Source organism: Myotis brandtii, unplaced genomic scaffold, assembly GCF_000412655.1.
Source record: "Myotis brandtii unplaced genomic scaffold, ASM41265v1 scaffold237, whole genome shotgun sequence".
Classification (NCBI taxonomy): Eukaryota; Metazoa; Chordata; class Mammalia; order Chiroptera; family Vespertilionidae; genus Myotis; species Myotis brandtii.
In genome coordinates this window covers 2,954,412-2,977,370 of record NW_005358943.1, presented here as the reverse complement: position 1 = coordinate 2,977,370, position 22,959 = coordinate 2,954,412, and the positions used below count along the sequence as shown (strand labels likewise).

The window sequence follows — 22,959 nt, the reverse complement described above, 5'->3', positions numbered from 1 at the left end:
AATAATTTGTCCATTTAAAAAAATGGGTTATTTTCTTATTATTGAGTTTTAAGAGTTCTTTATATAACCTAGATATGTCCTTTATCAAACATGTGTTCTACACATTTTATTCCAGCCTATATTTTGTCTTTTTATTTTCTTAACAGTGTCTTTGAAGAGGACAAATTCTTAATTTTAATGAAGTCAAATTATCTTTTTTTTTTTCCTTACAGATCATACTTTTGGTGTTGCATCTAGGAAATCCTTGCTTAACTCAAGGCCCCTCTTCTTCAGAGAAGAAATCTGAGCATTAGAGATGATTCATCCCAATTCTCACAGCTGCATTGTTGCAGAGCCGTGAGTAGAAGCCACCTCTTCTGTGCAGTCTCTAAGGAGAGGCTACCTGGGCTCGGTGTCTTTCTTATACTTCTTTCCAGGTCTTTCAAGTTATAGATTTTGTAACACCACCATTTCCTCATTAATCCAGGGTTTAACATTCGAATTACATTTCACTCATGCCTCTTAACATGTTTTATATAGCATTAATTATAAATATTGTCCTTTCTCTTTGGAATGGTTGTCAGTAGACTTGAGTTTGAATTACAACTCTGATAATCACATTATCTGTGATCTGAGTCTCTCTAGAATTCTGGGTCTTTCTCTTTAAAATATAGGGATTATACCTTATGCACAGAATTTTTGTAAAGATTGAATGAAGAACACAGACAGTAGCTGTATAAGTACCAAGCAAATGTAGTTGCTGTTCATTTTCTCCAATCTTGATTTCAGGAACAAAAAAGAGCAATGAAATTAGAGCATAGTGACAGGAACAGAGAGTTAGAAAAGAAGACGAAGCGCCCTGACCGGTTTGGCTCAGTGGATGGAGCATCAGCTTGCGGACTGGGGGGTCCCAGGTTCGGTTCCGGTCAGGGGCATGTGCCTCGGTTGTGGGCACGTCCCCGGTGGGGGTGTGCAAGTGGATGGAGCGTCGGCCTGCAGACTGGGGGGGTCCCAGGTTCGGTTCTGCTCAGGGGCATGTGCCTTGGTTGCGGGCTCGTCCCAAGTGGGGGTGTGCAGGGGGCGGCTGATCGATGTTTCTCTCTCATCGATGTTTCTAACTCTCTGTCCCTCTCCCTTCCTCTCTGTAAAAAATCAATAAAATATATTAAAAAAAGAAAAGAAAAGAAGACGAAGCAGTTAACTGGGTCCACATCTTTTAGGTCCTTGAAGTTTCTGGTAAGGTGTTTGGATTTTATTTCTAGTGCATTGGGGAGCCATTTGAAGGCAATTAAACAGGGGGCTGAAATGATCTGATTTTAGATGAAAAGAAAAAAGGATTATTGTGTCAGCTCTCTGAATTGCAGATAGGGCTTGGTCAGGAGACCAATTGTATCTATTGTAATCATCTGGATGAGAGCTGAGTGTGAACTGGACCAGAGTGGTAGCAAAGGAAAGGGAGAGTAGATAGATATGTGATATCGATTTGGAAGGATGTGTCCAATTAGGCTAGTCTCCTCCCTATCCTATAAACATGCCTGCTCATTTCCATCCCTGTGACTTTTCATGTTCTTTGGCTTGCCCTGTCTCACTTTCAAAGTCCCATATCAAATGTCTTTTTCTTCATTCATTTTTCTCGTGAATATTCTACTTTTTCTTTTCTCTGAAGTTCTAAAGCAAACATGCACTGTCCGTTTTTCACTTTTGTCACTTTTGTGTTCTCACTTCTAGATCAGCAAGCTCCCTGACAGCAACACCTTATTCTTTATATCCATGTCTCCATGGGACCTAGCACAGTTCTAGTTCCACAATAAATGGATAATGAATAACTAATTGATAATAACATGGCATCTCTGATAAAAATTCAAACAAATGACAATCCAAATCTTTAATAATTGATCTATGAAAGTAATTACATATCAAACATGGCCATGCTGAGGAAACTGACTTGCTGTAATTCACTAATAGAAACATCACAATGTGGGTGAGGTATGAAGTGAGAATTTTCTAGGACAACTGGATAGAGTCCCTAGGCTCAGCCTCGGGTCATCCTTTCATGCTGTAGCAAGCTGCACATTTGAGTTGTGGCTGAAGCAACAGAGAGAAGCTGGAGCTGAAAGCAATGCTATATTTCTTTCAATCTTTAGGAAATTCTTTTTTTTTTTTAAATGTTAAGTATTGCTGAGAAAATCCAAGAGGACACTGTGTGACTCTTCAGTACACCACATGGTGATGTAAGCTGAATTGTCTAAAGAGGGTCAAGGAAAATTACAATTATTGCAAGACTTAAATCTTGTGAAAGGTAGTCAGAAACCAAAGAATTATAGGCTGAATATCTATGTAGAGAAAGAGATTTCACATAAAGTACTAAATGTGTTTGAACAAATGCCACCCAACCTATTTGATTGTGTAATTTTCTGAAAGAATTACACAGTACAGGCATGTTTTATATATGTCTTTGTTGATCCATGAACAGGACAAGCCATAGATAATTAAGGCTGAAATTGTATATATATCAATTGTAAAAAAATAAAAGAAATAAAAATCCACAGTCTTCAAACTCACCATTAAGGCTCCTTTCATCTCATAGTTCACTAGCAAATTGAACATATAAAGCACCTTTCACACAGAAAGCCAGAGAGCAAAGCACTAAAGCAAAACAAATACCAGTGATTAAGGAAAATTGAAAGCAGCAGTAAAAATATGTTTCTTTAGTCTACTTTTAAATACGGACTGGGAGCTGCAAATAACTCGGAGTATATATAAGTGGTAATTTTTTTTGTCTTCATGATTTTATGGTGTTGAATACAAATAAGGGAAAAGAAAACATTGTTAATGTAAAAGTAGCAAAAATATTTTGAGATTATTTATTTTAAATATTTACCTGAATTTGTTTAGTAATAATTTTAAAACTCACTCAATTGTTCTTAGGCTGAATAATTTTGACGTGCTTTAGACTGAGTTTAAGTGATTTTAGGAGAAATGGTTTAAAATGTTCTTTCCTAACCTGAGAAGTATCAAACATTCAGATCTTTAGAGCATTAGTGGACAATGTAAAGAGTTCAGAGTGAATATTTTATTCTGTGCATTGAACAGTATTTAGATAATTCACCAGGGGATTTACAGATCTTAAAGGGATAAAGTTGAACTGTTTAGAAGAGTCAGTTAAACACTTGGGTGCTGATTTCATGGTGAATGGCTGTTGTCAATCATTGCTTCTTTTAGCATAACCATTGGCCCACTGAAATGTTTCAAAGAATACTCTGGCAGCCATGAATTTGGAGAAAGGAGAATAAAATGGAAATTGTACAGTTCTCACTTTTTATCTATAAATTATTTCAACAATGCTGTAAAGAAATGGCAGTTTATTACAGGAAGATCATTGATTTTGGTGAATACACAGCAAGAGTAAAGTAAAATATATATTTCTAATTAAGAAATTTGAGGGGATGCTACATTCTCTTCTTCCCGCTCTCACTGCCTCTCTCACTCTTTTAATGCTCTCATTCTCTTTCTCTCTCTCTTTTTAAATTCTTGCATTATTACTTAATATATTATTTTCTTTAAAAAAATTTTTAACTTAAATTTATTGGGGTAACATTGATTCACAAAACCATACAGGTTTCAAGTGTACAACTCAAAACATCATCTGCACACTGCATTGTGCCCCCATAGCCCCAAGCAAAGTCTCTTTCTGTCCCCATTTTGCCCCCTTTGCCCACCTCCACTTTATCCTCCCACTCCCTTTCCCTCTGGCTAAAACCACACTATTGTCTGTATCCATGGGCTATGCATATATGATTTTTTGCTTAATGCCATTACCTTCTTTAATCCAGCCCCACAACCCTCTTCCTCTCTGATAGCTGTCAGTCTGTTCCATGTATCCATGCCTCTGGTTCTATTTTTTTTTCATTAGATTCCACATTTAAGTAAGATCATATGGTATTTGTCTTTCTCTGTCTGGCTTATTTCACTTAGCATAATAATCTCCAGGTCCATCCATGCTGTTGCAACAGCTGATTTCCTTTCCTTTTTTTTTTTAACAGCTGAGTAGTAGTCCATTGTGTAAATGTACCACAGCTTTTTTATACACTCATCTTCCAATGGGCACTTGCACTGTTTCCAGATCTTGGCTATTGTAAATAATGTTACAGTGCACATAGGATAGGATGCCAACATACTCATGTTAACAGTTGTTTACGTATATCATTTTCTCATTTCTGAGTTCAAGACCTTTGAACCACCTCATGTTTACTGATGACCATAAGTCTCTACTCACACATCTACCAAACTTAAAAACTACCAAGCAGAGCTTAAGAAAATCAGGAGGCAGCAAGAGCAATAAGAAATATAAGGAATTGTCATTCTCTCCAATCCCCCTCCCCCAATATTCTTTGGTTTCCACAGTTAACTACTGGAGAGAAATTCTGGGTGTATTTCGTGCAAGCTTACAGTGTTGGTAGAGATCAAGAAGGAGGTGCCTTTTGTTATTAGGGTGAGTGAAGCATTTGTTAAACTTGGCTAGAGCCCATGCTAATAGAATTTTGGAAGGTCTAGTGATTTTTTTTAAAGCTATTTATAGGTTACTCCTCATTATGCAATGCAGAGGATATTTTGAGTATTAATGAGTCTGCAGGATTATTCCATGGACTGCTTTGATTTTGTTGGCTGAAGTGTACTTTATAAATAATAACTTACTATTGCAGAATGTATGCAGATTCACATTTTGTGGGTTTTTTTTCTCAAGGATTATGTAGAATTTCTCAATCAGGTAGATTTTGAAATGTGAAAAATAACTGTGAATTATCAAAATTTACAAAGAACTCTGGCACACATTAGGTATGTTCAATGAATGTTTAGTTCCATTTCTTTTCAACGATATCGCTAGACTGCTTTCGGAGTCCCCATTCCTTATGTCTCTGGGACTATTTTCAAAATCCTAAAGCACTTGCTGAAAATGTACATTCCTTAGCAAGGCTCCCCGAAAATTCTGATTTATGAGGTTGGGGGTGAGGCTGTCAAACAACACTCAAGTGAATATTAACACAGCTTCTGGAAAAATGCTGTAGGATAATAAAATTTTGCCTCTAGTGTTTCCCTAAGATAAAATATATTATATTTGAGTAAGTAAGTATTTAAAATTAGAACATTTTAATAGGAGACAGATATGTAGGGTCAATTTGAGCACTAGATATTCAAAATTTCTGGACTTTTTCAAGAACTTTGTCAATATTCTCTTTGGCCCTTTAAATCATGTGTAATTCACTCTGGTAACTAGACTATGTTACCAATAGACTATGATACACAGATGTGATATAAGTTATCAGGTGAAGTAAGTAGAGAAACGTGGAAGTAACGTTTGAGGTTAATTTTAGTAGAATTAAAAAATGATGGTCATGCCCAGAAACATAGAAGCATGGAACAGACTGTGGACTCTCGGAAGGTGGAGGTGGGTGGGAAGGGATCAACCAAAGAACTTGTATGCATATATGCATAACCCATGGGCATAGACAAAAAAGCCTGGGGCAGGGGACGGGGGCCAGCTAGAAGGGGCCAATGGGGGGGGGAGGTGACATGTATAATACTTTCAACAATAAAGATTTAATTAAAAAAATTATGGTCATGAACAGACTTAATTATCCACCTTCTTTTGCTTCTAGAAAAGATTCTGTCAAACAAAATAAAAACAGACTCATAGACACAGAGAACAAACTGACAGCTGTCAGAGGGGAGGGAGTCGGAGGCTGGGTAAAAAAGGTGACGGGATTAAGCAACAAACAAACAAACAAACAAACCCTCATAGACAGATAACAGTATAGTGATTACCAGAGGGAAAGGGGGTGAGAGGAGGTAGGAGAGGGTAAAGGAGGAATAAATGGTGATGGAAGGAGACTTGGCTTGGGGCAGTGAACACACAATACAACATACAGATGATGTATCATAGAATTGTACACCTGAAACCTATATAATTTTATTAACCAATGTCACCCCAATAGGTTCAATTAAAAAAAAAAGAAAGATTCTGCGCAAGTGTATTTACCTAGATGATCTCCATGTGGTGACTCGTAATTGTACACCTCAGATTTGGGAAAATGCTGAAAGAGCCAAGTTCTGCTCTGGATAATGGTGCGAAGATGTTGGCAGATCATTATGCTTCTTGATTTTATGGAGGCTCCTTTCATTCTTTCAATGAGGTACACAGTTGAGGAAGATCTAGTACCAGATGGTAATGTTGGCTGGGAGTGGTTTTACTCACCTACATTTGGCAGCTCTACTTGGAAGTGGTGCTTTCAACGCCTGAAACTTCCAGTCTGCACCATTTAACATGATCATTGGGAAGCTTTAGGTGGTGCAGACACAATAACACATCTCATTAAAGGTCTTGTAACTATGAACATCTGACATCTGTGCTGAAAACAGAACTGGATGCGGCCTTCAAGTAGTTATAGATTCCAGTGGTATGTTGTTTTTTAAAGACACTACTGACATTCGTTATATTAACCAGACTATTAATTTCTGGAGGCATTTTTCACTTGGAGAAATAGATTACAAGTGAATGGGCTGCCCATTTGAAAGATAGTCTCCTCTTAAATGAGTTCCCTCTTTTCCAGACTTTAGACAGTGATTTTAGCCGATGACTTAGTTGTCATTTAGTAATAACAGTAATAGCTATCCTGATTTGAATACCTATATTGTGCTAGGATACTTTACTAGTATATATAAGCTGTAAATATATAAATGGCCCTCCAAGGTATTTCCGTTTTGTGGATGAGAGACCTGGGTCTCTGAGAGGTTAAGGAACTTGCTGAAAACCATGAGAACTCCAAAGCGACAGAGCCAGGATTATGCCAGCTGTGTGGCTGCCCAATGGGGGTCTCTGTCGGTCTTGTCACCAGTCCCTGCAGTATGTACAGGAATAGTTAACATTCATTTCTATAAACTGCAACAAGCAGCTGTTGCTAAAAATTTCTTTAGTTAGTGTTTAAACTGAAAAAAAAAATTTTTTTAAAGCAACCAGATTTAGCCTTTAAGGAGCTTATTATTCAAATAATTCTTTTACACAGTAATGAATAACACCCTGATTCTTTATACACATTTTTAGGAGCTTTAACTTAGGTTTTAAAAATACCTAATGGCTCTTCTTGTTAGAGATTTTAATGAAATTAGGAAATAACAGGTAACCAAATCAAAGTGCATTCATCCTAAATTTGGCCAGCTCCTCACAGCTGCAGAAATTCAATTTTACCCAATTCCCCATCCCCCTTTGCAAAGTCCTAAAGCACAAACCCATTGGGAGTCCCCTCCATCTCCCAGAGGAAATATTTCATTCATATAATGTCTCCTTTGTAATCCACACAGAGAAATGTCATTTTGATTAAACACAACTCAATGACTAAGACCACAGCACAATATATTCTCCAGAGCTATCTTCCAGAACAACCGATTGCTCGCCAGTCTTCATCCTCTAGAGTCTTATTTAATCAAAATGATGTTGCTAATTAAGGATTAAACTTCTGAATAGAATAAAAATAAAAGATTTTTCTTTCCCCTTTGGGCAGGTCAAGGAGGCAGAATTTTCTATAAAGAAGTGAAGAGTTCCTTCCACCTTGGGTGAAACTTCATCATTCTCTGACATTTGGACTTAATCCAAAATAGGCCTGAGTGCTTTGTAATATTAATATAATTGGAGAGAGAGAGAGAGAGAGAGAGAGAGAGAGAGAGAGAGAGAGAGAGACTAACTGCCTTGGATAACTACATGGACCTAGCTAACATTTTTTTTCATTTAATGATTTTAATATAAATTTTCTGAAAACATTTTGTCTGATGCTCTCTGGGCATTGCTTTATCTATTGCTAACATTATTCATTGTTAACGTTGGAAAGTCAGACCATTTTAGAAAAATGTTGGCAACCCATTTCACAGAAAAGTGCGAACAAAAGATGTAATGTATCTCATATCTGTTTGACATCTACTGATGAATAATAAAGAACACAACAAAATTCTTTATGAAATGCTCTACCTTAAGATAAAAATTTCCATTTTTTTGAATTCATAATTGATAATAAAAATTGGTTCCTCAAAACCACATAAAACTGTATAACAACTCATCAGAAGAGGCCAAGACTCACAGAAACATGGTTTGGTTGTCAAGGAATACAAACTCTTTCAGATGATGGGGGCGAAGTGGATGCAAAGCAGAGATACTGGTTGATGTTTTAAAAAATTATACAAGCCCTGGCCGGTGTAGCTCAGTTGGTTGGGTATCCTCCTGTGCGCCAAAAGGTTGCTGGGATCCCCGATAGGGGTGTGCAGGAGGCAACCAATTGATGTTTCTCATCCCTCATCCATGTTTCTCTCTCCCTGTCCCTTTCTCTCATAAATAAATAAATAAATAAATAAATAAATAAATAAATAAATATTGTGCAATACTTCTATCCTTTTTCATATTCTCTCTGTTTTGCCCTCTGAATGTATAATCCCTGCTAAATTAGTCCATCCCAATGTAATAACTCATAATAATAGCTACTGCTTATTGATCACCTACTATGTGCCAGGTTCTCATTATTACCTCTAATAAAAGCCAAGAAGAGGCATTATTATATCTCTTTAGGAATGATTACGCTGAAGCTTGTAAAGAATAAATGACTTGACCGAGGTCAGGCAGTTGTGTCAAACAGAGGTGAGACTTCCCTCCAGGCCTGCTTTGAATGTGCTCCAAAGCCACATTCTCTGCACTATGCCAAGCCATTTCACACTTGCTTACTTGGAGGGTAAATGTATCAATGTGTTTTCAGAAGGTGCTGGGAAGTTGTGTTGCTCTGTACCCAACTCATATGTTCCTGTCGTTAGTGCCTGAATCATTGTCAGGGGCATGGTCACATTGTAAATCCCCTATCCGTGGTCGGCAAACTGCGGCTCGCGAGCCACATGCGGCTCTTTGGCCCCTTGAGTGTGGCTCTTCCTAAGCCTTAGGAGTACCGGAATTAAGTTAATAACAATGTACCTACCTATATAGTTTAAGTTTGAAAAATTTGGCTCTCAAAAGAAATTTCAATCGTTGTACTGTTGATATTTGGCTCTGTTGACTAATGAGTTTGCCGACCACTGCGCCTAGCCCGATGGTCGGCAAACTGCGGCTCGCGAACCACATGTGACTCTTTGGCCCCTTGAGTGTGGCTCTTCCACAAAATACCACGTGCGGGCGCGCACATACAGTGCGACTGAAACTTCGTGGCCCATGCGCAGAAGTCGGTATTTTGTGGAAGAGCCACATTCAAGGGGCCAAAGAGCCGCATGTGGCTCACGAGCCGCGGTTTGCCGAGCCGCGGTTTGCTGACCACTGGCCTAGCCCAATCAATGATGAAGACTGGGCTACTACCCTCAGAAGGGCACCAGAAAGCAAACAACGAGAAATCCCAAAAGAGAGAGGAATACCATAACCTGTTTCTCTCCCAACCAGTGCTACCTACCAGTTACAGAAAGACACTCGTTTCTGTGATCCAGGCTCCTGGAGGCTGTAAGCGCCCAGTGGACAAACGATGGCTCTTACTCCTCCCGAGCCGAGGCAGAGGGCCAGCAGAGCTACGTAAAACAGCCGGCTCTGCTCCTGTTTTGGTATGCGGTTGGTCATATGGTGACCACCTACATAGAAATCTTCCAAAGGAAAGGCAACCACAGACAACAGAGCAGTGCCTGTGGACGGGGGAAAGGAGAATAAATATGTCATAAACCAAATGAATCACCAAATCACATCACAAGTAAGGTTTTTCCTCTGAAAGTAGCATCGTTCTGTGATTGTCTTATTAAAATATCTGTTAACCATTGCCATTTTGGAGACAGCAGGATTTTTCTAAATGTGAACATGTCCTTCAACATGTATTTTAACTAGTCTAGAGTCCTCGTTTTCCCCCCTTAAACTTGAACTATTGTTTTTCTCAGAATGTATAAGCAAATCATGCCCATTTTAACAAAATTAAAGTAATTCAGAAATATATCCTGTAAGAACTTAAAGATGCCTGTAATCTCACCCCCAGAAAAAACCACTGTTAACCAGATTTATTTGTTCTTACTCAATAGAGTGATAAAAAAGTGGTATCTCAGACATCTCAGAAGCCTGCGAAGTAAAGCATTTTTAGAATAACAGTGTAGTTAGAGGAGAGCATAGCTTCTTTCCCTTTTCTGCTTCTCTTTCTCCTTTTAATGCCCTTCTTTCTCTCATTCCTCACACAGAAAACATTCCCTGATACAGAACAGCAACCTCGTGACTGTCCAGTCCATCCTGTCCCCTTACCTGGCATGTTTTTCATCATGACACTCATCAACCCCTGTCATAGTATAAGTTTACTTGTTTTCTCACTCCCTGCACCAGAAAGTCAACTTGGGCTTTCTTCTCTGTTGCATTTGCAGATTCTAGAACAGTGCCTGGGTCAGAGTATTGATGTCAGTGAGAAATGTCCATTGAATGTTGAATGAATATTTGCCATGCAGTGGCTTAGTTTTGATTTCACAGACGGAAGCAGTAAAGAAGCTTACATGTTGGTATCACACTCTAACCCATTCGGCGAGTGATCCTTTACCACCTGCCTGAAATTGTGTGATATGTTGCATGTCTGAAAACCCATCCCTTCCTCATTCATCTCACCCACTGTGCCCCAAATCTGCATTTCTGTTGCACTTCTCCATATTGGTGAACAGCATACATGTTCTAAGTTCCTCAGCTCAGAAACTTGGAGCTGATTTGTATTCCTCCATCATATTTATGTCATAATTTAGTTGCCTAGTTTTTAAGTGGGTTTTTTTTCACGTTCTCTCCTGAATTAACACGTCTCCATTTCCTAGACCAGTGGTTCTCAACCTTCCTAATGCCGCGACCTTTAATACAGTTCCTCATGTTGTTGTGACCCCCAATTTCATTGTTACAAATTGAACATAATTAAAGCATAGTGATTAATCACAAAAACAATATGTAATTATAGATGTGTTTTCCGATGGTCTTAGGCGACCCCTGTGAAAGGGTCGTTTGACCCCCAAAGGGGTCGCGACCCACAGGTTGAGAACCGCTGTCCTAGACCATCATCCTGAGATTTCTGGTCTCCCTCTGTCTCCCTATTTAACCTCTCCCTGTGGTTGCCCCTCCCGTTTATTGAAGAAAAGCATTTCCCAAATGTTTTCATCATATCATCAGTGAGTCTTTGTTGTCTAGAAGGACAACTTGAACTTTTCAGCCTAAAATTCTAGACTGCTTATCAACTTGCTCTCTAGACCTCAAACAATCTTGATATTTCCCAAACATTTCTCACAATCACCTTACTCTCAAACTTTAGATATATTTATTTCTCTCTATGTAAAGAGGCACAGGGTAGTGTTTGAATTCATTCATTTTTTTTTAGCATACAGCCATATTTCATGATATAGAAAAAACATCTTCATATGCAATCTTAATTACTGTGTGACTAATTGAAAGACCACCACTTGATGAAAACATTTCTCAATTACTCTACATGGACTTCAAAAATCTTTATAGCATTTTATCTTAGTTGTGGAGTAAATGAACTACATGTTTCACATAGCATTGGTCATGAATTTGGATTTGGGAATAGGACAGAGGAAAGGAGGCATTCTAAGGAGTACAAAAGACTGACAGGTAAAGAGCTAATTACTATAAGACATAATCAGTGCAACGATATAGGCATCAAAGCATCCTCCAACACACACACACTTACTAGCATCCCTCAAATAATAAGGAAGATGAAATAAATTGAAAAAACATTCTTACTTCATTGATCGCATTTGACCCTAAGAGCAAGGCAGAAATAACATAAACTATAAATTCTAATGACAACCCATGCAATTAAATTGCAAAACAATCCAGTCAGAAGAGGACACTCACCTAGAAAATGTAGACATAAGCAAACATATGCCAGTCTGTTTCTTCCCAGACAGATATCAGCAAACCACCCTGCAGACACAGGGCTAAGGATCGAAGCTCCGATAAAACACAAGTTCAGAATGGCTGCCTGGTGACTGCGGTGGCCAAGCTTGACCGTGCAGAAAGGGATCATATTGCAGACGACTTCGAAGAAAGTGAACCTCTCGCACAGCTCCACCAGGAGCCAACAGATTCCAACCCGAGCTTTCCCCACACAGTGTGATGAAGAGAGGTAACCAATCTGTCTTATATTTCTCTCTTTCTCAATGCTGTCATTTAAAAGTGCTTTCTCCTCAGTTATTTCAAAGTCTACAACAGACATGACTACCCTCCTTGAGTACCACTAATGTTAGTGGCTTGAACTTGGAGATTTTTTACCTCTACATCTCTAATGAAAAAATAAATAAGATCTTGGCTTTGAATTTCACAGCTCCATGCTAAGGTTTCATAGGATTTTTTGCACGCTAATGTTGTTCATTTTGATGACCCAGGCACATAGGAGAGGATACATGAGTATCTGATGTTCATGTTGGCCCCTGGTACCCAAGTCAAATGTGTTTGCTTAATTACTCAGAGGCTAAATTAGGCTCTTCTTCCCAAATTATATCAAATTACCTGAATCTGGTTGCATATGTGTGGGAAACTCATCTGCCTCACACTGATAAAGGTTTAAATACCGAAGCAGAAGAAGCTGTTTTTTTTTTTTCCAGGAGAATTTGAGCACTAGATCAAGAAATAATTTGAGTCTAATAATTTCTGATACTTTAATTAAACAAGCCAGAACAGTACCAAGAGATAAAGCGCGCAAGGAAATCTGTTTTGAGGGGGGCAGGATACCTTATCGTTATTACATTTCTTGTTATTTTTGGTGGGGATTCTGATAAGAAAGCTAATTAGGTAACAAAAGTGCTAGTACATTTAGGTAACAAGCAGAGTTTGCAAGAAAGTAATTTAAGTGCACGAATGAAAGGAGAAAAATATTACATGAAATCCCTCTTCCTTTAAGTTGACCCCATGCTTGCAGAGCAGCCTCGCGGAGGAAATCAGAATCAAAAGGCGCTATTTGACTCCTTATTACTAGTGAGCAGCAGGGGGGCAGCAACCATCCCATACATGCTTTGGGGAATATTGGATGTGGGATCACCCTGACCCTCCAGCTGGGTGAATGGATGTTAGCATTCTATTTTGGAAAGCAGGAGGGCACCAATTAAGCTAAAAAAGCAGCGGTAAAAGAGAACACTTTTAACATTCAGGGGTTTAGCTGCAAGGACATACAAAGACAAGGCAATGCAACGATTGGGTCAAAGTCATAATAATTCAGCACATAGGGAGTGAGGCCGGAAATGTTATTTTCACGTGGGAGTCAAAAGCAAAAGACTGATAAGGGCTTTTGACTCTGATTCTTATCTTTTGACCTGAGAGATTGGGAGCAAAACACTTTGTTTTGACCCCTGCTAATAGTCTCATTGTAATGGTAGCTATTTTCATCTGCTCAGCATCGCTTCCCCTTCTTCGGTAACAATGCCCTCTTTTTCCTTTGTGTAGAGTGATAATGCAATTTATTATCCAAACTTGGACACTTTTGTGAGTAAAAGTGAGACTATTTATAGTTATTCCTGAAAAACAGTTATAAATTGGGACTGTCTAGGGCAAATCCCAACATGTGGTCATCCTACCTTCGGGGCTGGTTTCCATCTATTACATGAGATCCCGAATGACTGTTAATCGGGGCATCTCTTTACTTCTAGCCAAGGAGATGAGCACATGGTTAAAGCAATCCTTTCACTTTTCCTCCCCAGGAATTTTAATCATGAGTGGAGCACTTAATACGGGCCCTGGTGGAAGCTGAGTCATTCGATGGCAGCACCCACAAAGGAATTGCCCCTGAGGCTCTGGGGGAGAATGCAGTGCCGCTGTGATTCTTATGATTCTGTGATTCTCCAAGAGGCAGGATTTGTTTTCCTTCTGTAAAGGACTCAATTTCCAATCAACTTGGATTTGATTAAGTTAGCCACATTTGGTTTCTGGGGCTCACAAGGAACCTTAAGTGAGAGTTTATGTTGCCCCAGATGCAAGAGACAGTTTTCCTGCAGCCACTGGCTGTGTTTAGCCAGCAGCGGACAAGGGATTCCTGGAATGTTACAGTATTTCACAACCCAGGCTGTGCTGCCCCTCCCAGGGCCCAGTGACGGTTGTGTGTGAATTCTTTGGCTCCTCTGTGTATCCTTGCCCAAGAACAAGCCACAGGTGGTGGGAACCTGTGGTTTTGGGGTGGTCCAGTTAGGGAGAGTAACAGCATTTGCGGAGTAGAGTGGAAGCGATAGGGAAACACCAGTTTCTTATTGGTTTCTCTCAATACCAAGCTCAGAGTGAGCTTAAAGGACAAATAGCAACTCCACTTGAGAGCACTTGGCAGAATCTTGAATGTCATCATCTTTATCAGCAAGCTTGAGACCTTGAGTGGGGACTTAGCATCCTTCAGTTTTTATGCAACTCTCCCCACCCCCAGGCTTATTTTCTGTTCCTCTCCTTCCTCCCCTGAACCCCCTGAATAAAGTGATGTTTTTCTTCCATTTTAGAAGCAATGTATGTACATAAGATATAATTTGGGAAATATCTAAAGATAGATATAAAAGAAAAAAAACAAACAGTGAACATTTTTGGAGCTATTTTTTTGGTATATTTTTTTTTTGTGTGTGTTAATCCTCACCCAAGGATATTTTCCTATTGATTTTAGAAAGAGTGGAAAGGAGGGATGGAAGTGGGAGAGAGAGAGAGAGAGAGAGACATTGATGTGAGAGAGAAACATCGATTGGTTGCCTCCTGCACATGCCACAACATGGGCCGGGAATCGAACCTGCAACCCAAGTACGTACCCTTGACTGGGAATCAAACCAGAGACCCTTGGTAGGCTGGCCAATGCTGTAACCACTGAACAACACTGGCCAGGGCTTGGAGCATTTGTTTTCATGTTTTTCCCTTTTTTTTCTTAGTAGGTTTTAAAATATATAATTTTATACAATTGCTGTATAATACATTTTCCACTCCTTTTGTAGGTAATGTTGTTAGCACTTTAACATGCCATTATGAACTCTTTGTGAACATGAATTTTTATGGTTGCATTAATGGACACATCATTCACTTAACTATTCTTCCACTTTTGGTAGCATTTGTCCCAGATCAGTTATAAGCAGTCTTTCTTTAACTTTGACCATGAACCCACATTTCAAAGAAAAAGCACCTTTATCAACAATACTGGAATGAACATATGTACATAAAGCTACTCCCATGCCCACACTATATTTTTAGGCTAGTTTATGAAAAAGAATTTTACTGGGTTAAAGTGTGGGAAGGGTTTTAGGTGTCTTAAAACATAATGTCAAATTACAATATAAATTTCAGACATTTTTTTAAATTGAAAAGTCCATATTGTTTTTGAACACAGAGACTCCACTTGAGAGCATGCTCTCTAAAACACAGAACATGTTACTCTTGGAGGACCTAAAGAAGTTGTTTTTACTGGTTCAAGGTAGGAGCAGATTCAGAAGGCCTGCAGCAGGGAGCTTCAGGGATGTGAGAAGAAATGAGTGATGATGCTGAAAAGCAAAGAAAAAGCCAGATCACAAATGGCTCCATAAGACAGGCTTTTGATTGGTTGTTGAAGTCATTCCTCTTTTATAACCTGACCTAACTAAATTGAATTCTACAAAAAGGCAGGGTATAAAGGATTAAAGTCTTTCATAACAAATCATTTTTTTTCTACTCAAGATCAGACGTATGAGCAACAGCTAAGAGGTATTGACAAGACAATAATCCTCAGCTACTTGTTTTACTACCACCATCACCTAGAGTACTAGTGTAGCAATCTACACAAAAAGGAATTAAAAAAGGAAGAACCAAGATTTGGAAGAAAATTGGAGGCAGGATTTTTAGAACTAATTGGATGTGTGGGATGAGGAAGAGGACATCAAGGATGATGTTTCTAGCATAGACATCACAGTGGACAGTGGTGATATTACGTACAAAGGGACAGATTTGGGGTAAAGTAAGATGACTCTACTGTTTGACAGATTGAGTTTGAGACACCTATGACATATCCCATAGGCGATGAAAGAGAGGAATCAAATTCCCTTTCTTGTGTGTGTGTGGGAAGAGTTACTTCTTGCTTTGCGTGGAGGTGAAGCATAACCTCCAATGACACTTTGTATGACAATGTTAAACATTTTCAAGGCAAAAGCAGCTTCAGAACATTACTATTTAATCACTTCTACTGAATACCATTAGAATTTCATGAGAAATTATGGGGACACTATGCCATTCCTATGCAAAGCAACCAGAGAAGGCTATAGGAGACTACAGCCAATGGTAAACATACATGATAGGACAACAGTAGACATTTTGGAGAAAAAGTTAGTTTTCATTAAAACAAAAAAAAATAACTGTTTTAGTTGTTTTGAAATTAATTACTAAATACTAACCTGATTCCTTTTTGAACTTTAAGTCACTTCCTTTTTTATTTCTTAGAGTAAACTAAACAGGTTGACTGTGACTTTAACACTAGATTATATTTTCAGAAAAGAAAAATGTAAGCATTTGGATCATATGTTATGTAAATGTGAAGGTACAATTATTTCCTTGTCTTCATTTAATATTTCGGGTTTGCCTACACCAATTCTAGAGAATATGTGTAGGAGGAAATAATTAACCTCTATAACACTGGTCTTAAAACTTAAAATGTTGATGAATATTGAAGCCTCCATTTTTAAACCAATAGTTTCCTTAGACTATGATCTTGACCAATTTAGAGACAAGGAATACTGGCTTCCTTAAGAAAGGCATCTTACTGTAGGGCAGCGGTTCTCAACCTGTGGGTCATGACCCCTTTGGGGGTCAAACGACCCTCTCACAGGGGTCGCCTAAGACCATCGGAAAACACATATATAATTACATATTGTTTTGGTGATTAATCACTATGCTTTAATTATGTTCAATTTGTAACAATGAAATCGGGGGTCACCACAACATGAGGAACTGTATTAAAGGGTCGCGGCATTAGGAAGGTTGAGAACCACTGCTGTAGGGGAAAAGAGGGCTGGAGAGATACCGAGGTAGAAGGCACCTCTCCCTTAATTTCAAAATTATACAATCTTAGATCTGAAAGAAGGCATTTTGGACAAACCCCGTTTACAATGGAAGCTCTGAGAGCTGAGGTGACTGGTCTAAGCTAACTTAGCTAATAGCTTGTCTTACAATAAAATGTATGCCCCATTGCTGCCGTCCAATTTCATTTCTATAACATTGTAGTTGGGCAAAAATCTGCCTTAGAGCTTTTAAGTTTGAATATCATGAAAATTAGAATTGACCTGGACCAATAGAGCTTATGCTAATCAAATCGAAATATTGCAGAAATGCTTTTAGACTCAGGTCTTCTACTATTGCCACAAATTTGTACAATGAACTTAATTCATTAAGACCTCAGCTATCTTATACAGTGAATAAGGACTTTTGACTAGGTGATATTTAAGGCCCTTTCTAGTTTTCTGATTCTAATTTTCTTTCCTAAAGACCTGGAAATTTACAAGAAATTTTCACATTAGTAATAGAATTGTCTTCCTATATATTATTGCTTTTTGTATATGTAAGCTATGCAGAGGGCACAAGCAAGATTTAAGCATTTTAAAAGTTGCAATTACCATGTTTATGGCTAGATTTCTATCTGTGTAGTACTGTCCCTGTGGATCCAATATGAGAGGTGGAAAAGGTAGAAAGCAGAGGGAGAGCTACTGTATTATTCTCCCTGCCTGGACCCCAGAGTTAAAAAATTATCCCTGGCTTTTAAAAATTTATTCAAGAGGAAAAATAAAAAAAATTAAAAATATGGTTATAAATAGCAGGTTGGTTCTGCAAATTTTATTCTGGGGACGTTATTCAAACACATGTAATTACCTAAGCTAAGCAGTTTTTCATACTTTCAAGGCTCTTGCATTATTGCACCTGTACGACGGCTTTGTAATTTCGTAGTAATTGAACAGCAATTATTTTTCATGATGCATGTACATTTTTATATCAGATTGTTGGCAGATATTCTTTATGATGATGTCGTTTTCACTAATGAGGAAATTAGAGTGAGTTATCTCAGGATGAGATGTCTCTTTCTGACTCATTTCCTAGCTCTTGACTTGGATTTTAGAAAAGTTTTTGTATTGTAAAACAGCAAAATCTAATGGGAACAATGTTATCTCTGAATTCATGGCAGGTAGGGCAAGTGGTAAACTATTTTATAAGCCTAATAAGACCCCATCTGTCTCATCCATCTGATGGACTCTGATATTAAACTTATATATGTATCTAAGTATATATTTGGATTATAAAATTTCAAGAGAACAAAGACCAGACTTTTTAAGCTTTTCCTAGTACTCTGCCCAATATAAGTTCTTAAATAACAGAGGCTAATTTACTTAAAGGTTTGGCATAGGACAAGAGAACAGAGAATTGGCATGATTTTCCAATGAATTTATGCACCAAATAAGCTCAATCCAACTTAGGAACAATAAAAATTCAACATTTATTGAGCACCTTTTGTATGCCAGGCACTCTGCTTGATGCTCAGGATTCAATGGTGAATAAGATCTTATCTTTAACTTTCATTTTTCTCCATTAAGTATACTAGGTACTTTAGATATGCCATTTTTATATATATAATTATGATGAGATTACCTCTTTCATTCAAGAAATACGTATTTGTTCTGTGCTAGAAAATTGTAATAAGTAAAAAGGACCTAAGATTTCAAGGAATTCATAGCCTGAGAGTAGAGACCAAAATAAAAATACAATTAGAGAACAGTGACAGTTCTCATGGAAGTACCCACAGGCCACTCTGGGCTAACAGATGAAGTGCACCTTAATGAGACTGTACAGAAAAGACTTTCTGGAGGAGGTAATGCCTGAGTGAAATCTTGATGAGGAGCAAAGGGTTTTCCAGGCCAAGAAGGAATGGAGTTGCATTCTGGGAAGAGGGAGAAGTGGGCCACAGGCAATGATGTGTGAAAGCGAAGAGAGCTTGAGAACTGCAGATATTTTGTTAGTAGTAGAGCGAATATAAAGAGGAGTGGTGAGAAGAGTTAAATGGGGAAAAACTGTGGAGAGTCTTGTGTTAAAATAAAGAGTTTAGATTTTATTCTGAACTCAGTAGGAAGTCAGCAAAAGTATTCCATGGATTGATGAAGTAAGAATTATATTCAAAATACAGAAAATTTTAAAAAAAGAATTATATTCAAAGAGCAATGAGAACCATTTTTCTAGAAGCAATGGGAAGAATGGACAGGGGGCCACAGAAACTGGCTAGGAGTAAAGTGATGAGAGTCTGTTTACAGGTATTTAATGGGAATAATAAACAGGGTACAGATTAGTGAGTCATGAAAGAGGGAACATTTACAAAAGTTTCTGACTGATCTAAATATTTGTGATGGGGTAGAAGAAATCAATCTTGATGCCCTGGTTTCTGGCTGGAGAAATTTTGCAGTTCCTTGAGACACAGGTTGGTGGAGGGGGTTTGCCGTTGGAGACCAGATAGGGGTGAAGGAGATAATGAACTAAGTTTTGATTTTGAGAAGCCTGTGGGACATACACAAAGAGATATTCAGAATATTCATATCTGAAGTTGAGGAGACCAACCTGGACCAGAGCTATAGATGAACTCATTTGTTTACTGATGCTAGATGAAACCATAAGAGTGGTTGAAGCCATTCAAGGATGTGGGGAGAATAAAACAAAGGAAAAACAAGGCATCTGGGAGGATTTCAATACTTAAGACAAAAAATAAAAAAAGATTGCATATGTGCAAATGTGGGAAGAAAATGGGAGTGACAGTGAGGGTGGGATTTCCTGGGAGATACAGGAAGAACTGAATAGTCAAATGTCAAGTTAGGTAAGAAATGAAATATACCTTTGTGATTTAATAATAAACAAACAAGATATTAATAAACATTTTGAACAAAACCTGGCAGCTTGAAAAACGGAGTTTTGGGGTCCCTGTGTAACTGGGAATAGCTTGACCCTCCCCCTTCTTGGCCTCTAGTTTCCCACATGTCCTCCCCTTCTCCCCATCCCTCATTGATTAAATTTAAGTAAAAGCCAAGGGAGTTGGCAAGGGAGTTTTAGAAACAGATTTTCCAGAGGTCGGCTTTCAGTAATATAGAGCAAAGTAGGCGGAAGGCTGGGAATGAACTTGAAAGAAAGTGATACTTGAAATGGACAGAAAAATATAAACTCCATAGACATAGGTATTGATACCTACACGTGCTGATTGATTGGAATAGTGCAGGGATACTGGCCATAGGGGGATGTATAAAAGGTGACCTAATCCCTCCTTCCCCAGGTCCTTACACACATTTGAGTGGCCTTTAACTAAGATGGAGTCAGGTATTTAGCTTGAATTTAGGCATATAGTTAAAGTTACCAGGACACATACAAACACTGATAGAATTTGGGCAGGGGCACAAGAATATGAGCCATAATAATATTCATTTGGGAATCATCAATGTATAATCATTAGAGTCAATAGAATAGGTGAGGTCATCTAGGAAAAGTGTGTATGGGAAGAAAAGATCACCAAGGACACAAATTTGTGGGGGAATTCAACAATTCTGAATTGGATATTGATAATGTCTGTTTTAATTCACCCTTCCAGATTCCGAAGTTGTCACCAAGTTGTCCATGGTAATTAGGTAAATGAAATGGAAAATTGAGATTATTCTAATATTGCTAAGACTTCTATTATTTCATTTGAAAAAGAATCGCTACTGAGAGAAAGTAATGTTTGGATTGTTTAATTATTATTGTCTTATATTTTTATTCTCTTTAACAAAATAATCACACTAATGATTTGGGTTTGTTATTGGTGGAAGTGGAGTTCTTGTGGTGCCTAGAGGAAAAAAAAATTCTGAGGTGCCCACAGGAGGAGGGGTTTTGTGGAAAGATTTATTAATGATGTAAATTAAGGGGATTCCCTCCAAGGTCCCATCTCTGTCCTTCCTGCCATGGAAAAAGTCCAACCATGTTTTCAGCAGGACCAGAATTAAGGCTAATGCCCAAAATTTCTGTTCCATATTAAAGTGCAGTCCAGTCCAGCATCTGGCTAGCTTAGCTTGTGTCCCCAGCTGCAGTCCATTGTACGTGGGGTCCTCACAGCCTTGTGCCATGTGGCTGCTTAAAGCCACTAAGCTAAGAGAGAGAACATGTGAATACATGGGTGATGGCGGGTCACAGAGCAAGAGAAAGCAAATGAGCAAGGGCAAGCAAGAGAGGGGGGCTCTTGGGGATTTTAACTCTCCAAGATTTCATGGGCTTGCATTGGGGTTCATTCCCTGGCCAATCTATTGTTTCCCAGGCTAGACTGACAGGTAAACACCTTCCCTATGCCACCCCCTCCCCAACTTCACTGCATATATGCTTCTCTCCTCCTTGGTTTGATCCCTTTCCCAAGTGATCTGCAGGGAGTGGACTGGTGGTTCCCAGGGGAGTGTGAAGCTGCCCAGATGACCATGCTTATAATTTCTAGCCTCCCCTTTGCTCTCTTTCTATTATTGGTATTAATAAACTAGCTAATTACAATGATTACAGGTTGACTCACTTCATTTCATCATCTAGTTTCCAAACACCTCCTTTTATTTTTGCTTTTGTCCTTATAATCAGACCCAGTTAATCTGCTTTAAAAAAAGTCTACTTTGGGCCTCGTTGGCCACCTCTACTGAGAGAAATCGATGACGATTTCCTTCATCTTTTTGTGCTGTGCTGACAGTCTCCATTTAACACGCAGAGAGCACAGAGCATTTAGTTGTTGCATTCCCTTACATTTGCAATTCATTTTCTGTGTCAATTCATGTGGTTGATATTATAAAAATCATTTTAAACCTAGTTTAACTTTTCTTTTTTAACGTTTGGCTTATTCATAATTTTATGAGCTATAAATTTTATTGCATTGTGAATTGCCTTTCCCATCTGCAGATAACTCTGAGGAAGTCCTTGGAGGAATTGCTTAGGATGTAGTGAAAATGAAAAGAAAGGGACTTCTGTTGTGATTTGGTGCATGTTAGGCCAAAATATGTCCTTGAGCAGAAAATGACCAGGGAGGAAAGATTTGGAGCTCTGTAAATCTGGTTTTATTTGAAGTATTCACTCTAGCTGAACAGGTAAAAACTTTTCACAATGTGCAGAATGAATATGAACTTTAATTGCATGGTTTGCTGAAACAATAGTTCTAATTAATTTATCTAAATACCTTCTCTTCTAGAATCTTTTCACTGAATTATCCAGATAAGCTGTCAACAATAAGTAAAATAATAAGAAAATGGAAGTTTCTGGTTTTGTTTTTCTTTTTTTCTGTGTGTGTGTGTGTGTGTGTGTGTGTGTGTGTGTGAGAAATGTTTATTTAGTTTTGGTACAGATAAAGATTTGGGTTATTATGGTCATACCAAATATTTATTGAATGTTTTAGGATTCCCACACCCATATTTTATTGTTAAGACAAAAGGCAGAAATATGCAGAAGAAAAATTACATTGAATGGTTTCATGATGGGTTTATTTATATTGGCAAAGTCTAAATCACTCAAAGGATATTAAAGAACAGCTAAAATGAATTTTTGGGTCCAAGTTCTTTGGGCTTGTTGATTCAGCACAAATATAATTTTATCCATTCACTACTTAAACCTACTATTTTTATATTTCTAATCCTATATAATAAAAGAGAAACATGCAAATTAACCGCCCCTCTACCACACTCATGCCACGCCCACAAGCCACACCCACCAGCCAGTCAGGAACAAGTATGCAAGTAACCCAACTAAGATGGCAGCGGCCACTGAGCTGGAGTGAACAGGAGGCTTGGGTTGCCCCCAGTGATGGAGGAAGCCAAGCTTCCTGCCTGCCCTGGTCAGCCCTCGGCTCTGCTCAAGGCTACAAAGTTTCAATTATAGAAGATAAATAAATCCCAGAAAAAAAAGGAGAGGCTGGGAGCTTGGGTCGCTGGGGGGCGTGGCCAGCCTGAAAACGGCCC

General features: G+C 38.5%; 1 protein-coding gene across 1 annotated transcript in view; it reads right to left on the bottom strand.

Moving 5' to 3' along the window:
- Nucleotides 1-12,227, bottom strand: part of SLC15A5 (solute carrier family 15, member 5) — an 80,754-nt gene extending 68,527 nt beyond the window's left edge. Inside the window, exons 1-2 of the mRNA XM_005866772.2 lie at nt 11,867-12,227; nt 9,447-9,669 (exon numbers count right to left, since the gene is read on the bottom strand). Of these exons, the coding sequence (XP_005866834.1) occupies nt 9,447-9,669; nt 11,867-12,227 (584 nt within the window). The remainder of the gene's footprint in view (nt 1-9,446; nt 9,670-11,866) is intronic.
- Between the last annotated feature and the right edge of the window lie 10,732 nt (nt 12,228-22,959).